Source organism: Coregonus lavaretus (genome assembly GCF_964263955.1).
Source record: "Coregonus lavaretus genome assembly, chromosome: 15".
Classification (NCBI taxonomy): domain Eukaryota; kingdom Metazoa; phylum Chordata; class Actinopteri; order Salmoniformes; family Salmonidae; genus Coregonus; species Coregonus lavaretus.
Genome location: NC_140002.1, coordinates 43387605 through 43406328, shown reverse-complemented (window position 1 = coordinate 43406328; position 18724 = coordinate 43387605). Strand labels below are relative to the sequence as shown.

At 44.7% G+C, this 18724-nt stretch overlaps 1 protein-coding gene across 1 annotated transcript; it reads right to left on the bottom strand.

The window, feature by feature from the left end:
- Positions 1–3541: 3541 nt before the first annotated feature.
- On the bottom strand, positions 3542–18435 carry LOC311143006 (short transient receptor potential channel 5-like; the record flags this gene model as incomplete). Its single annotated transcript, XM_084178799.1, has 11 exons — positions 3542–4411; positions 4547–4636; positions 8346–8387; positions 9799–10008; positions 10733–10928; positions 11500–11822; positions 11987–12126; positions 12457–12793; positions 17220–17423; positions 17509–17826; positions 18046–18435. 11 exons carry the CDS (start codon positions 18433–18435, stop codon positions 3542–3544), a joined length of 3120 nt encoding a protein of 1039 aa, XP_084034925.1.
- Positions 18436–18724: the final 289 nt, after the last annotated feature.

Sequence of the window (18724 nt, the reverse complement as noted above, 5' to 3'; positions counted from 1 at the left end):
TTCAAATTGCCAGCGATAAAATACAATTGTGTTCATTGTCCGTAGTTTATGCCTGCCCATGCCAGAGCATGTGAGCGGAGTGGAGCGTGAGCGAGCGTGGAGCGCGAGCGGGCGGATTTTGGACAGAGCGCTGAGCGGCATTTTTAAAAGGACGTAGCGTCGCCCTATGTCCCGCTCCAATTTCGCTCGCTCACACCACGAGTCTAAAGCATGCTCAAGCCTGACCCAGAATCCATCTGTTTAATTTAATTTGTGTCGTCCATGAATTTGTATTTTATAGAGCGAGAGGAGCAGCAGCAGCAACAAGAGAAAAGGGTTGAGGAATTCAAAAGTTTCTTCACTGATGGAAGCCAAACTGCAAGACCTACTGCAAAATGGTGATGGGCTCGTTCTGTCAGCGGACATTTGGACCAGTAGAAGAGGGCACAGCTTCCTTGGCATCGTCGCCAGTTTCATTGATGGGACGTTCCGGGGCACACGGTTTTGTTGGGCTGTGAGCACATACAGGGGCACCATACCGCAGATCGTATTTACCAAAAGTATGAAAGTGTACTTAAATATTGGAACGTGCAACGACGTGTGATTCGGGTCATCACTGACAGTGCCAGCAACATGATCAAGGCGTTTAACCTCCTCCCTGGCACTGAAGAGGAGGCGGAGGGTGAAGTGACCGCGGATGCCTGCAGCAGCGCAGAACATGAAGAGGAGGATGAGGGACCACCTGCGCCCTCGCAAGTCCATGTGGAAGTGATAACCTCTAATGTAGAAACTATGATAAATCAGTACTTTACTGTGTCAAATTTACATCTGAGATGCCCCATTCACATGCTTCAGCTGGCAATCAAAGACTCTGTTAACGAGCACGACAACATTAATAGGCTGTTAGTGAAAGTCGGGCACCTGGTGAAAAGTGTACACAAGAGCACCCTGAACACAGAGGAAACCGACCAATTAGGTGTCCGCCCCACAAATGCCTGCGCCACTCGATGGAGCAGCCAGCTGCGGATGATTCAGTCGTTCATCCGGTTGTTCCAAAAAGACCCGTTATGGCAAAACAAACTCAAGTCTAAAGTTGCTAACATCACCCTGAATCAAGTACGGCAGCTGACGCACCTTGTCAGTGTGCTGACACCACTGGCAGACTTCATAGACAAACTGCAGAAGGAGCTGGGGAACCTGGGGATGATCCTCCCTGCTGTCACAGAAATCAAATCCCTGCTCACCGATGACACTCACGCTGCACTTCCAATGGGCATCGCTGCTTTTGCAGAAACATTGGCAAACAACGTGTCAATTCGCTATGGAATATACTATACTGATTTAACATCTCATTTTAGCATCAGTGTAAGATCCCCGTTTCAAGACAGAATGGATAATCCGAGATGAGTCTGTATGCAACAAATTCGAGGAGATAAAGTAAGGCTTAAGGTTTAAGGTAAAAGTGAAATACATGCAGATTTTGTTCCTTTTTTGGAGCGAGCGGGGGGGCGATTTGAGTGGAGCGCGATGCAAACTGCGTTGAGCGCTGACCGATAATGAGCAGACTGGCCTGATGTGGCTTTGAGCGGGGGGAGCGGAGGGGTGAACAGCTCCGTGTGCAAGGAGCTGAGATTCTCACCATATGCTCTGGCCCATACCATAACCCCACTGTTCACAATGTTAACATCAGCACACCGCTCGCCCACACAACGCCATACATGTGGTCTGCGGTTGTGAGGCCGGTTGGACGTACTGCCAAATTCTCTAAAACAATGTTGGAGGCGGCTTATGGTAGAGAAATGAACATTAAATTATTTGGCAACAGCTCTGGTGGACATTCCTGCAGTCAGCATGCCAATTGCATGTGGCATTGTGTTGTGTGACAAAATTGCACATTTTAGAGTGGCCTTTTATTGTCCCCAGCACAAGGTGCACCTGTGTAATGATCATGCTGTTTAATCAGCTTCTTGATATGCCACACTTGTCAGGTGGATGGATTATCTTGCCAAAGGACAAATGCTGACTAACAGGGATGTAAGCAAATGTGTGCACAAAATTTGAGAGAAATAAGATTTTTGTGCATATGGAATATTTCAGGGATCTTTTATTTCAGCTCATAAAACATGGGACCAAAACTTTACATGTTGCTTTTATATTTTTGTTCAGTGTAATTTCGGTTCGAACCCCTAGTACATCTGCATAACAAACGGTGTACTGCAAGTTTGTGCTGATCCAGTGACCCACCACCACCCCATCCACCTCCTGTTCGAGTCACCCTCCAGACTTCCTGCACAATGGCGACCAGCTCAACCCTGGTAGGTTGGCCCTACCAGCAGGCTCGGTTCAATCACAGTTCACAACCGGGGGCTAGCCCTGCCAGAAGGCCAGCTACCAACCCCGATCTATGACTGGGGGCTGGCTTCCCCGACCACCATCCACGCCAAAATACCAAAATCTTAACTACTACTTAATCAGATGGCGAGAAGCCGAACTTGTGAAAGTGTTCATTTTTAATTGATGAGATGGCACATTATCTAAGGTAAGCCATGAATACTGCAACTAGCAAATGCATTGCGCAGTCACAATATTATATGGCCCAGTCTTGGAATCCTAGCTCTAAGAATCAGTCAAAAATAATTTAAAGTATTTTAAATGATAATTCTCAATCTCATTATCAAATAAATGTATTTGTATACAAGCTTGTTTTTGAAAGTTATGAAACATTGTTTGCGTAGGGTTCCTCTTCTAAATTGAGCTTGAGTATTATAATTCACAGCCATCTTGACCAAAATAAATTAGATTAAGAGTAAACACAGAACTATGGATAAATAAATGTTACTCTACTAATATCGTGCATTACCTGTCTCAATAGCCAAAAACTGTTAGTGCCCTATTTCCAAGAAAATATAGAAAAATACAACTTTCATAGAAAAACTGAGAACAGGATTCTTAGTTAATTGTCCAAAAACAACTTGTAAAGATTCAACCTGCCTGAAATAAATGTATGTCACATGACCTTGTCTATCATGATAATAACCATTCATGTTTAGGTTATATGACATACCAAACAGAACACACTGTAGGGGAAATTTGGCACATGAGGAAAACATGTGCATATGGAACACCACACTGCAAAACAGTCAAGTCTGGTAAAAGACAATAGAAAAACTTGCAACGAGATTAAACATATTTGTAAGAGAGTAGAAGTTTGGACAGTGGTGATAGCTCACCTGTGTATTTGAACCCCTTTAATCTCAGTGATATTTTGATGAGTAAAATAGAAATAACTGGGCCTGAACTGTATGAAAACAAGTGTTAAGAGAGGATGGTGAGCTTACAGACCTCAAACAAAGATCTAAGGATCACAGGTAGGTGGCAGTATGCAAACATTTAGTTATGTTGCAATAGATAAAGCTTTTTTTTTCATTATATGTTTAGAATCTTCCTCCTTTGCTATAATATCTTTGCGAAAATTAGTCCTGGGTTTTGAATACTTGAGTCAGCCAATTATTCTTTCTGTCCTTTCAGCAGAGTGACCTGAAGATACAGTAGGGGGGATTCTCTAAAGCTGTGTGGTGATGGAGTCCTCCTGCTCAGCCCCCCACTCAGAGGAGTCCAGCTCGTCACAGGGTCCTATCCAGCCCTCAAACATGTCCTCACTAGAGCCCAGGAGGACAGCCCGGGAGCTGGAGGCCGTGATGCTGGAAGCACAGTGCAGGGTTGGCAGGGAGTGGCCTGGCGGCGGTAGGCAGTGGCCTGCGGGCCGCAGGAGCAGGCTGTCACTTCCGTTAGCCTGCTGGGGTGACTCCTGTGACAGGGCCTGGGGAGGGTCTTGGGCATGGGGTAGCTCGTTCAGGTTCACCCCCAGCTGGTCCAGGTGGACCTGGGGATTGGGCGGGATCTGGACGTCCGGCCAGGTTGTAGGCTGCCCAAGCAGGCCGTCTGAGATGCTGTAGGTGGGCTGGTGCATCCTGGGAGGAGGGGACCTGGGCTCTGGGACGTGTCCGTTCATGCGGGAGAAGAGCAGGCCCAGCCGCCTGATGGAGTCTCTCTTGGACTTGGAGAAGCGCTGCAGCCGGCCACCACTGCGGCTTAACGCAGCAGAGGACGGGGAGGAGGAGGAGAACCTGAGCCCGTTGCTCTTTGGTTTGTTGTCCACTGGCCCCTCCGCCCCTGACATGGACTTAAAGAGGGCGGAGAGGCTGAACCCAGAGTCCTTGCTCTTCCTCTCAGCGGTTGACATGCTGAAGGATACCCTCTTGGCCCCTTGGTCCCTGGACTGACCCTGGGCATGTCCAGCCCCTTCTTCCTCGTTGGCCTCGTCCTGCTGGGTAGCCTCACTGCTGGATGAGTAGGTCCTCCGTGGAGGCTTCCTGTTACCCAACAGGTCCAACACCTCGTAGCGGAAACTGGAGATGTCCTGCTTCAGCTCCTACAGACCAGTTAAGAGGGGGATAGAGGCGAAGGAGAGATCCACAATGAGGGACAGTTAGATATTGCTCAATGACTATGGAATATATACAGGCACATTTTGGGGATTAAAGTACACAACTTCTGAGATACCTACCTTAAAATTCTCCTCTGTCAGACCCTCGTCTGTCTTAGCACTGCGGATCATGGCTGCTACATACCTCTTCACTAGGTTCCTGATCACCTCCTACACACAGAAACACACAGCAGAGAAACAATCACATTAGATACACTACTGCAGTATGTCATGAATGCTGAAGTCATGGGCACATTCTAGAAACAACCATATCTTTCCTTGTAAGCTTTTTTTGTGGACTTGAACCTCCCTAAGGAGGAAATGATCTGAGATTTTGGGGAAAAGGCTCTTCCTTCCTTGCATGCATACATTTGCATTTTGTGTTTAATAAGGAAAAACTGTTTAGGCATATTCATGACATTTGTATTAGCTTGAGGTGAAAATCTGTCCGTACATAACTTTGCATTCATTTGCATGTTTAGGACACAATGGACCAATGGTTGAAATCAAACCAGCCTTTTTCTTTTACAGAATAATAATTTTGGGTAAAAATGTAATTCAATGAATTGTGGAGGAGGATATTTGTGGAGGTTCTTGTAGATGTAATCTAATAATTTGCACTGGAAGGGTAAGAGATACTTTTGTATATATAGTGTATGTGGACATCCCTTCAAATTAGTGGATTTGGTGGAGGAGGAATAATGGTCTGGGGCTGTTTTTCATGGTTCGGGCTAGGCCCCTTAGTTCCAGTGAAGGGAAATCTTAACGCTACAGCATACAATGACATTGTAGAGGATTCTGTGCTTCCAATTTTGTGGCAACAGATTGGGGAAGGCCCTTTCCTGTTTCAGCATCACAATACCCCCGTGCACAAAACGAGGTCCATACAGAAATGGTTTGTCGAGATCGGTGTGGAAGAACTTGACTGGCCTGCACAGAGCCCTGACCTCAACCACATCAAACACATTTGGGATGAATTGGAACGCCGACTGCAAGCCAGGCCTAATCTCCCAACATCAGTGCCCGACCTCACTAATGCTCTTGTGGCTAAATGGAAGCATGTCCCCGCAGCAATGTTCCAACATCTAGTGGAAAGCCTTCCCAGAAGAGTGGAGGCTGTTATAGCAGCAAAGGGGGGACCAACTCCATATTAATGCCCATGATTTTGGAATGAGATGTTCGACGAGCAGGTGTCCACATACTTTTGGTCATATAGTGTATGTCTGCATACCACTCACCTCACCACATGCACTAAGAGTTGCCTCAGTGCACCCCTTTCTCTGATAGGTTCTGCCCTATTCCCCAAACTCATCCATTTGGAGCGGCAGCTGTATTCTTTGATACAGCATTTTCATTAGACATCGCAGGCTCCAGTCGATGCATTAGTCTGCTCGGTATAACAAATCAGCAGGGGAGCCCAGCAGCACAAGGCCTTAACTGGGGGAAATGGAGGAGAGGAGAGGAGGGCCGCCAAAGATTGAGCTAAAAGCCCACTGGGCACACACTGGTTGAATCAACGGTGATTCAACATCATCTGTCAACCTATTGTAACGTGGAATCTTCATATTAAATACAATGACTTAACCTGACTAACAAGTTGTTACATCAATCTAATTTTAACATAATCATCAGAACTATGTAAACATTGAAATTGTGTTAAATTCCACGTAGAAACTTTTAAAACCTTTTTCATCCTATATTCAATATATGTATATTGTTGGGTGGTTGAAAATATGTTGTATTTCATATTTGATTAGACATATTTAATTTGACCGTATTTCAATGTTGATAGTAAAATGGTATGTTTGAATCAATGTCATTGTTTCAACAACCTAAATAAAGAGGTATATTGACATATAATGTTTAGACACAGTCCAATGATTCCTCCCTGAACAGCGACTCCTACTGGTATATGAGGGGTAATTAACTTCAGTGAGAACAAGTCTACCATCCTGATACATATCTCTATGTACCCTGCTTAGCTTTGGAAATAAGCTGTGTTCGTTTAAGCTGAGCTATCATGTCAACACATTTAGACACTGATCAGCTTCCATACTCATTTGCATAGACTACCTAAATAACATTGAATAGTTGAAAGTCACTAACTTTTCTTACACATGCTGTATGTGAAAGTAAATTCAGAGTGAGTTTTGGTTTATGTAGGTTACATGGACATCTGATTTGCCCAAAGGACACCATCATTTCAACGTGAAGCTAGGTATATTATCATTCATCCATTGTTGATTGGAACTTTAGAAGTTTAGAAGTTGTTACCATTAGCCTTTTACGTATTATGCTAAATTCACAATATTAATAATACAATTTTACCTTTGGATATTGTCTTTTATATGTGTTATTCATAATATATACTGTATATACTATCCAAACAGAAGACACGTCTCCTTCAAATGTTGATATTTGGTTGCGTTCACAATTAAATATCCAGTTTGTCTACAAATTAGTTATTGCTATGTTGGATTCACGTCTCCATCTCAACCAACAATCAAAGTTAAAGAATAGCACTTAATCGAATCAAACTTTTAATGCACTTCAAATAAAGTTTGATTTGATTTAGTTCTATTCTTCAACTTCGATTTTTGGCTGAGATGGAGACTTGAATCCAACATGAATTATTAACTTAGAAATTTGAAATCAACCAATCATCCTTCATATAAGAGACATTATCCAAATGTAAAAGTGTATTATTAATATCATGAATTTGGCATCCTATTTATAGGGCTAATGATACTTCTAAACTTCCAAAGATCCAATTAACCATGTATGAATACCATACATAGAATAGCATACATGTTGAAATGATGGTGTCCTTTGGGCAAATCAGATGTCAATGTAGCTTACATAGACCCAACCTCACTCCAAATGTACTTTCACATACAGCATGTGTAAAAAAAAGTTAGTTAATTTCAACTAATCAATGTTATTTAGGGTGTCTACGCAAATGAGTATGGAAGCTGATCAATGTCTAAATGTGTTGACATGATAGCTCAGCTGAACCGGACACAGCTTGTTTCCAAAGCTAAGCAGGGTACATAGAGGTAGGCATCTGGATGGTAGACTTGTTCTCCCAGAAGTGCATTACCCCTTATATACCAGTAGGAGTCACTGTTCAGGCAGGAATTGTTGGACTGTGGCTTCACATTTTATTTCAATATACCTCTTTATTTAGGTTGAAGGCATGACATTGAAACAATGCTGTTGATTCAAACATACCATTTTACTATCAACATTGAAACAAGATCAAATAAAATATGTCTAATGAACTATAAAATACAACATAATTTCAACCACCCAATATACTGTATATTGAATATAGGATGAAAAAGATTTTTAACATTTCTATGCGGAATTTCAACATATACTGTACATAGTTCTGTGATTATGTTGAAATTAGATTGATGTCACAACCTGTTAGTCAAGTTAAGTTATTGTATTTAAGATTTCCCTAATTTCAATGTTTAAATTAGATGAAAACAGTACTGGTTGATGACTTTTTTCAAATCCAAATGGGTTTTCCATTTAGATTCCATGTCACAATAGGTTGAGAAATGATGTTAAAACAACGTTGATTCAACTAGTGTGTGCCCATTGGGATATGTCTAGGATAAAAATAGAACCTGCCACCAAGTTCACCACCACCATGACGATGATAGATCCAGTAACTGACACCTGTCCCCCACTTTCCTAAAAGGTCAACAGTGTAATAATATATTCTAATACACATGTGCAGTACAAATGTCATTCATGCAGCTCAACAATGAGGCGTCAAGAGGGTGTATGTATGTGTGTGTGTGTGTGTGTGTGTGTGTGTATAGACATGCATACACTCTTTTCCATGGTTGTTATGATAGCTGCTTTTTACCTGGTAATGCTGGTTCTGAATCAGGTTGTCAGCATGACGCTCCTAGAACAAAATGAAAAGTAGAAGAATGAAACTACTTTTTTCATGTGCAGAATTTGTATTAACCGCACAAACATATTAGTATCACTACTACTACTACTACTACTTTGCTTTATCTTGGCCAGGTCGCAGTTGTAAATGAGAACTTGTTCTCAACTGGCTTACCTGGTTAAATAAAGGTGAAATAAATAAATAAAATAAACTGGTTTCTCTGCTGCTGCATGTTACAGTTGTACTGTGAGAGCGACGCAATACACATATTCTAAACAGTGGTTAAAGCGCTAAGGAATTTAAGGTTCAAAAGTATTTGGACAGTAACATTTGTTTTTGTTTTGGATCTGTACTCCAGCACTTTGGATTTGAAATGATACAATAAATATGACGTTGAAGTGCATACTGTCAGCTTTCATTTGAGGGTATTTTCATCCATATCAGGTGAACCGTTTAGACATTACTGCACTATTTGTATATAGTCCCACCATTTTAGGGGACCAAAAGTATTTGGACAAATTCACTTAAATGTGTATTTGGTCCCATATTCCTAGCACGCAATAATTACATCATACTTGTGACTCTACAAACTTGCTGGATGCATGCATTTGCTATATGTTTTGGTTGTGTTTCAGATAATTTTGTGACCAATTGAAATGAATAGTAAATCATGTATTGTGTCATTCAGCAGTCACTTTTATTGTAAACAATATATTATGTGTTTCTAAACACTTCTACATTAATGTGGATGCAACCACGACTACAGATGAATCATGAATGAATCTTGAATAATGATGTGTGAGAAAGTTAGAGGCAAAAATATCGCACCAATATAAAGATCATTTCAGGCTTTGTTCCGCTATATTTTCTCCTCTTCAAACCACACTACTGATCCAAAAGGGTGCATAGGCGTTATTATCCAACATTATATCCCAAAACATGTCTGCTGTGTTTGGTGAGTGGGTGAAGGTAACGTGGAGTCCTGTGTGTTAGCAGGAGTGTGGAGTAGAACAGTGGAACGGTAGAACAGGTGATTGCTGCTGGCAGAGGAGAGAAGTTCAGCTGACTGGGAGACATCCAGGGAATTTGGTGCCTGAGGAAGGGTTGCTTGGCAACATGTGCCTGCCCACTGCAGCTGGACAAGCAGGATATGCAGCCCCTTGTCAGTAACTTCACAGCTGGGGGAAACTGATAGCCCTAACACTATTCTCAAGTTCTCCATAACATTTACAGGCAAGGATCCCATAAAAGGTATACTGTTTGGTCATTATATAGAAATAGAGGAGCAAGGTAATGATTGTACTAAACCAATCTCACGTCTTTTACTGATATGACACAGAAAAAGGAAACATCCAGGTGAGAATGTAGTGAATGTGTGTACACTGTATACTACATTGATTGTACAAGTTTGTAAATGTTGTACCGTGAACTCCTTTAAGTTCTCGTGTTTCCTCGGGTCGTCAGGACTGGGCTGGTCCCCTCCACACAGGCGGTTGTGCATCCACACACACAGGTACCACACTGACTTGGGGCTGGGAACGATGTTGAAGGGCGGAGGGAGAGTTCCTCCCTCGTCAAAATAACTCATCCACAACTTGGTGCGGGCAAACTTCCATTCAATGTCCGCATGGTCCTGTACAAGGGCATTTAGATATTAAAGGAGGGCTGCACCATCAGAATTAAATCTCTTTTACATCCTATGTGATCATCTTTACTATCACTGAGTGTGATGAAAAACCCATTTAATAGCAGGGCTAAAATAACATTTTAACTGCTTTAAATAAATTGTTTCCTTATCATGTCTTCCCTTTTCCATAGATGTGCCTTCGGCAATGCGCTGTTCTCTGATGGGAGAGATGGGGGTTGGTTGGTGGATTGTAGGATCTGTGTGGGTGTGTGTGGTGTGTGTGCATTTTCATAAAGCTCCCAGGGAGTGTGATACATGGGCGGAAGGCCCTCTACCACCGGCTTACATCAGCTCTCGCAGAAAGGTTACATGGAGGAAAATAAACTGATATAAATGTCTCCGTGTGATGCCTGCAGCACCACAACAACAAACTCTCTAAGATGCATGATCTGCCTTCATGATCTGCAACATATTTTATGACAATGACTCATTCTGGTTCATATTCCTGCTGAGATGGAGAGACACTTTGCATAACTTCTTGAGATCAACTGCAAGAGCCACTTGATCGTTATGCAGCAGAAGCAGTGATCATCATTTGTCTGTCTATACCCATAAGCACCAGCAAGAACTCCACGAAAAAGATGGGAAGGTCCATGTGAGTTCCCCTGATAAAGGAGCTAGCAGACAGCTGAGAGAGCTGGATAGAGAGAAACGATGTGACGTGACTCACAGCGATGAGCTGATAGGAGTTGTTCATCATGGCGATGAGCATGTTGAGCAGCACCACCAGGGAGATAACGTTGTAGGTACCGAACATGGTTGCTCCCACAAACTCTGTGAACTCATGGCGTGCTTTCACGTTGGTCACGTACAGGTTGAGCAGGCCGAATATCGACCAGAACAGGGATTGCAACGTCTCAAACAGCCTGGGAAAGAACAAGATACACAGATACTTTTTTTGAAAGCCAAACTGATATTTTGCCTTACAGTTACTCAATGTGCTATTAAAACCTATAAAACAGATGGAGGCGAGAGATGCAAACCGCTCAGTCTCCAAAATGACTCAGGGGCTGGAGGAAGCAGATGAGATTTAGTACACTGCAGTATCTTTTATTCATTACGGGACAGGGAGAGGATTATGTGCACACTGTAGGTATCTGTGTGAAACCTCGGAACACAAGAAAAAGTGCTTTTCAATTGCAATAGGTATTGGAGTATAAGACCCTGTTTAGTACCTGACACCTATTCCTGCTCCTATTCCAAACCTGCCACCCTCTTCCCGAACGATTCTGTCAATTCACATCTCTTCATGCTCTCTCTGTTCCCCTCCCAATTTCTTTAAAGCTCCTTCCTTTCCTCTACCTCTTCACTCCCCTCCTTGTCTCAGAAGGTATTCATCTCATTCATCTCTCTATACGTTCTTCTTTCTCTGTTTATCCAAACCCTCCTTTTGTCATTACACAGTATTTCTAGGACAAGGGCCCTCAGATGACTCACGTAGAGAAGGCATTGTTCTGCTTCTCACAGCGGATGCCCTTGCAGTTATTGGGTTCGTCCGAGGCCTTGGTCTCATAGTAGAAGTACAGCTGGTTGAGTCCGTTGGCAAAGGCCAACAGCACCAGGCAGTAGATGAAGAGGAACTTGAGGATGTCCAGCAGCATGCGTCCCAGGGAGATCTGCAGAGGCCCCAGGTGGGAGTTGGCTGTGAACAGGGAGATGAGGCGCAGGGAGCTGAAGATGTTGGCGATAGCAAACAGGCCCTCAGCGATCAGCGTTGGGTGCCACATCTCCCACTCCTCCCGCGGCCGAGAGCTGTTGTACTGTTGTTGAAACAGAGAGAGGTAGAGAGAGGGCTGTTAGCTACCTGCCAGAAGGCCATGGTTATCATTTTGCAATGTGTACGTGGGCAAAAATAAATAGACAGGAATTTCTTAGCCCTCAAAATATCATCAACTCATCTTGAAAAGATAAACGTGTGACTTACCTTGAAGTAAGCAACTATTTTGAGTGAGATAGTGGCCAAGTAGAGGGAGTTCATGGCAAAGTCCATCAGGTTCCACCAGTCATGGACGTACTCAGTGAAGCCTCCGTCCCACATCTCCTTTATCTCAGCCCAGATGAAGCCTGAAGGGCAAACAGGCGTCAGTCAGTAAGACACATGGCATTGCACACTACGATTAATGTCACCTGTCATGATAGTTTTTCTATCAGAACAACTAGTCCAAATCAGAAACCGATTAACGGCAGCAAATACAGCATTGTATTTCTCAATATCCACCCAATTACCAGTTAGAACCTGTTTGAGTGGATTATAACGATAAGGCCCGTGTGTAATCATGAAAAAAGGTACGACACTGACCGTTAAGGATATCTCTCTAGCCCTCCTCCTCTTTACAGTGGTGGATTCTATAGAACCTCCCCCGTCACTGCCTGCCACCCCACCCCCCTGCTCACCCAGCACCCAGGGAAGGATCATCCACTCCACCACGGTTGGCGGCGGGCCCTGGACGTGCAGGTCTGTTCTCACGATGTGCTGGGAGGCCAGGAGTAGGAGGAAAAGGAATGTCAGGTAGGAGGCTGTGTGGCAGATGAACTTGATGAAGGGTTTCTTGATGAAGAGGCCCAGGGTGCTCTTAGGGGCCAGCAGATAGACCAGGGAGAAGATGGGGAAGAGCAGGCCAATGGTGAAGCAGGTGACCAGCTTGACCGCCCAGTGGCGTCTGCGCCACCCCGGGAAACCGTCGTACCACAGGGTGGCCAGGAGCTGCTGGCAGTTTGGCTGGGACACAAACTGGAGAGGAAGAGAGTAACAGAGATAGCGGGAAGCGCATTGATAAGGCAAATCAAAACAACAGTATCACACTTGGCCAGTACTATACAGGGTGATACTCGACCTATGTCACAACTCTCCTGTCTTGGCAATAGATAACAGTAACACTCCAGCCAACATGTTTAAAATGGTCAAATGATTAGATCAACAAATAGAATAGAAGTGCCTGGGGTAAGACTACCATGGTGGATATTGTAAACATCTCAAATATGCTTATTCCATATAGTGCTTCAGATATAAAGTTGATGTGTACTACAGATCATAAAGTCCCAGGCTCTTGCCAACTTCCATGCAGTAAAACTAACTTCCCAGTGTAAGTGCCCGGAGCTATGCTTCCACAGATGACCCCTGAGGTTGGCACAGCGGCACAGCAGCACAGCTTAGATCCCCCAAAATACCCAAACAAACAGCCCTGCCAGCTGCACATGGAATACAACAGAACAATACCCAAACGAACATCCCTGCCAGCTGCACATGGGATACAACGGAACAAAACCCAAACTAACAGCCCTGCCAGCTGCACATGGAATACAACGGAACAAACATCCCTGCCAGCTGCACATGGAATACAACGGAACAAAACCCAAACTAACAGCCCTGCCAGCTGCACATGGAATACAACGGAACAAAACCCAAACTAACAGCCCTGCCAGCTGCACATGGAATACAAAGGAAAAAAATAAAAAATAACAGCCCTGCCAGCTGCACATGGAATACAACGGAACAAACAGCCCTGCCAGCTGCACATGGAATACAACGGAACAAAACCCAAACTAACAGCCCTGCCAGCTGCACATGGAATACAACTGAACAAAACCCAAACTAACAGCCCTGCCAGCTGCACATGGAATACAACGGAACAAACAGCCCTGCCAGCTGCACATGGAATACAACGGAACAAAACCCAAACTAACAGCCCTGCCAGCTGCACATGGAATACAACGGAACAATACCCAAACTAACAGCCCTGCCAGCTGCACATGGAATACAACGGAACAAACAGCCCTGCCAGCTGCACATGGAATACAACGGAACAAAACCCAAACTAACAGCCCTGCCAGCTGCACATGGAATACAACGGAACAAACAGCCCTGCCAGCTGCACATGGAATACAACGGAACAAAACCCAAACTAACAGCCCTGCCAGCTGCACATGGAATACAACGGAACAAAACCCAAACTAACAGCCCTGCCAGCTGCACATGGAATACAACGGAACAAAACCCAAACTAACAGCCCTGCCAGCTGCACATGGAATACAACGGAACAAAACCCAAACCAACAGCCATGCCAGCTGCACATGGAATACAATGGAACAAACAGCCCTGCCAGCTGCACATGGAATACAACGGAACAAAACCCAAACTAACAGCCCTGCCAGCTGCACATGGAATAGAACGGAACAAAACCCAAACTAACAGCCCTGCCAGCTGCACATGGAATACAACGGAACAAAACCCAAACTAACAGCCCTGCCAGCTGCACATGGAATACAACGGAACAAAACCCAAACTAACAGCCCTGCCAGCTGCACATGGAATACAACGGAACAAAACCCAAACCAACAGCCATGCCAGCTGCACATGGAATACAACGGAACAAACAGCCCTGCCAGCTGCACATGGAATACAATTGAACAAAACCCAAACTAACAGCCCTGCCAGCTGCACATGGAATACAACTGAACAAACAGCCCTGCCAGCTGCACATGGAATACAGCCGTGTGCAGAACTACTTGCTGTAGTTTGTATATCTGATATCTGATATGTTATAAGCAGCATTGGCTTGCTCATACAGTAGTACTGATAACAGGCTTGTTTAGGATAGTTTACTGTATCACAAATTCATCAAGACAAGATGCATCTATAACCCATCTATAAACTCATCTATAACCCATCTATAAACTCATCTATAACCCATCTATAAACTCATCTCTAACCCATCTACATTAACTCATCTACATAAACCATCTATAAACTCATATATAGCTCATACATAACCCATCTATAACCCATCTATGACCTATAACCCTTATATTTGTCAGAGTTAAGAATGAAGAACCTCAACTTACTTCGAAAGTATGAAAACATCCCTATTTATTTGACAAAATAAGAATTCTGTATTATTTAGCTCCTCCTACTGTTCCATTGTTCTGTGTTCCTCTATCTATTATTGAAAGTCACCTGGGATGAAATAATCAAATATTATTGTACACATGGTGTTACTTTGGAGTCTCCTGTCAGACCACAAACAGAAAAGGTAGACGTAGACATTCAAATCCCTGGAGAGGGGATCCTGAGGGACCACTGAAAAGATAACCTGGGAATTCTTTGTGAAGAGCGCTTCCCTCTGCCATTTCTGAAGGTAAAGGGTATGAATAAATTACATGAGCTTTCCGGATAATAAATAAATAAAAGGTGGGTCTGTGCATAAATGCCTGTGTGATTGTTGAAGCATACGGATGAGGGACCAACGACAGGCTTTTAACTACTTTACCAACTGTGGCATGCAATTGGACAACCATTTCTAGCAGAGCAGCTGATTTTATCAAGCCCAAACAGTAGTTCCCCCTCCTCCCTGATTTGTGAATATTTGATGCGTATGCTGAATTAGACTAGTTTAACCCTACTGACCTCTCCCCTCCCCCATGTCGCCCGCCGCCATATCCCCGGACTCCATGTCCCCCGCTCGCTCTCTGACAACCAGGCCCTCAACTTCCATGTGACGGTGCTGTCCTGTTCTGCACAGAATCTCTATGCATCTCTACAAACATACTATCTCTAGAATGATTGCTGTTTTGAACAAGGTAACTTTAGCCAATCATAAGATATCCTAATACTGACTGAACTGAGAGTGTTGTTGACTATAGTGGTCTGAGGATGAAGGATGAAAGAGCTGTACTTGCTGACCGAGCCATGATTATTCTACCTGGCCTTTTCCTCAGTTCGGTTGGTTAGGTTCTCTGAACAGCCCCGCAGAGCTGAAGAACACTTTGAGTTTATTACAGTGCAGGAAAAGATGGAGTATTCAGCTCACAACAAAGGAGCAGCCAAATGCCAGCATTCAAATCAAGAGGAAGATGAAAGGAGTGTGTGTGTGTGTGTGTGTGTGTGCACAAATGTGTGCTATTGTGCGTGCGCACACGTATGGGAGTGTGTGTTTGTGAGAGTGTGCGTCAGACATTTTTACATTTACATTTTAGTCATTTAGCAGACACTCTTATCCAGAGCGATTTACAGTTAGTGCATACATAATTTTTTTTATACCCCCTGTGGGAGGGAGAAAAAATTAAGAAAAAGACAGCAAGAAACATGCCAAATGTATTTTATATGAGCGAAAAGGAGCAATGGAATGGAAGAATTCTCAGTAGGACAGTAGACTGTGATTGGACCCCTTTTAGGTGGCAATGAGCGAGAACACAAGCCACCTGATCACCCAAGCTCTCGACCTGCCTGTTTCTCTCACTTCATTGACACTAAATGCTGCCCTCAGTTCACCTCTAACCCTCTCAGAAAGATCTCAACACCACTAAGACCAGTTGTGACTCACTTCTGGACTGGGAGACAAGTGGTTAATTTGAGTCGTGATTGGTGATGTTTTTATTGGATTGTTTGAACCAGAGATGAAAGAGGAAGCGAGACATCCTAATCCCTAATTTATTCTGGCTCAATGGAAGTCAATTAACTAAGCAGACCAGACCAAGCTGCTATCTCATTGGTGTCTATGGGAGAGCCACCCAGTTAAGAAGACCGGAACTGACAATGTTTTTCAATGTAAAACGGCCTGAGTGAACTATCTTCGTTTATCCACCATCTTTGGTTTGAACTGTGATTGCAGTTGCTAATTGTCTATTGCTCTGATTGGTTTCAGGTGTGCCTCTCCTGGGGTTTAAAAGAGCTGTGTATTTCCTGCTCTGGCAAATTGAGGGAACGACGGGGGCCTTTTCTCAATTGGTTTGCTCAACTCCTGCGTCCTCTCTCCTCCAACCTCTCTCGCCTCCTTTTGAAAAAGCTCAAAGGAAATCGAGGAGAGGCGGCGAGGAGAGGGAACGTGGACAAAAACGCGCTTGTATGAAATAAGACTCTCCTTCTCCACTCGCGCATCATCAGGCAAATGACGTTTACAGGGGTGGATCCCAAAATAAATGTGTTAAAAACAAATTAAGTTAGTAGGGCAAGACATTTTATAGATAAAACAATAAGTAGCATTTTGCCATGGCTTATGCCATATGATATCTGGGGAATTACAGGTTATTAGCTGCTGTAAAATGTTATTGTTATTCATTTTTGGGGACCCGTGGGCCCACCTGCCTGGGGGGGGGGGGGGGGGGGGGTTACGCCAGTGTTCACTATACTAGACCCCTTCTGCTCGGCCCTCTCACCTCACCTCTTTCTGGTGGTACTTGATGGCCAGTTTGAGCTTGGCCAGGTCGCGGCAGTCCTGTGGGTCCAGCTCCTCGCTGAGGTCGTCGCGGTGGTTGAGGATGGTCTCCAGCTCTCTGGAGCTCCTGGCCTGGTCCAGCAGGTCCTTGGCAAACAGCTTACACTGCTGGGACAACTCTTCGTACTCCTGACGGAACTCATTCTCCACCTGGAAGAGTAATAAACTTGTTATAAACCCTTTATAAACCATGCTGGGACAACTCCTGGTAATCCTGACGGAACTCATTCTCCACCTTGCTTAGCTCCTTCAGCTCCCAGCCCAGGCGGAAGGCGGTCAGGATGGGGTCCTCGCTGGACAGGGCAATGAGGGATGGGCTGGCCAGGGTCTTGTAGACGTTGAGGCGGGAGCGTGAGTGACGCAGGCTGTCCACCTCGGAGCTGGACACACAGGCCACGCAGTCGCAGCGGATCTGGTGGGGCCGGGGGATGGTCACCTTGCGCTGGACCAGCAGCTTGATAATCTCATAGTTGTTGGTGTGAGCTGCCAGCATGATGGGTGTGATGTCAGGGGTAAACTCTGAGAACTGGGTATCCATCATCAGGTTGGGCACCTGGAGAAGAGAACATCGGGTTGGGGAGGAGAGGGAGTACTGAGTGGGCCCAGGCAAGAGCAGAACCTGTATAACTTACATAACATGTACATAACCTGTCTAACATATATATAATATGTACATATCCTGTCTGTCACATCATGCTTATTGAGCTACAATAAGGACATTCTACGCCCACTAGCTGAAATGTACCCCTGATATACCTAATGTCCTCCTTACCTGTTTCTCTCTGCTGGACCTGCGATGGGACAGCAGCAACTCCACGGCCCCCACCACCTCCTTGCGGATGGCGTAGAGCAGCGCGTCGCCCACGTGCACGCCGTGGTTGAGCAGCAGCTCCATCACCTCCAGGTTCTCGTTCTCGATGGCAATGAGCAGCCCGCTGCGCCCCAGCGGGTCCAGGCAGTTCACATTGATGTTGTAGTAGATCTCTGCCTCCTGTAGTGCCAGCTTCACCCCGGCATAGTCGCCCTTCTCCACCGCCGTCAGGTACGCCCGCTCCTCCGCTGACAACTCTGCTTCCGCCCGCACGATCTGCAACGGGATGCGGTCGCGGTACGGCGAATAGCTCGCCTTCTTGTAGTACAGCTGGGCCATGGGATTCATCATGTGGACACGGTCAGTGTACACGGTCACTCACAACCTACTGGGGAATTGGAATCTGGGGCGAAACAAAAACAGCATGGGTTATTGTTTCGTTCTCCACAAATTACACATGGATCTAGTGTTGATAGTATAATGGTGTTGACTTGCCAAATTAACAGCACAGTGAGGAACTTGGACTTCTATTATATTTGCATGACAATAGAGGGTCCCACTCCTGTTCCAAGCATGCTATTGGACCCATATTAATTCTGTCATTTCTTCAGCCTCCTCCTTTGATGTCACTCCACACAGC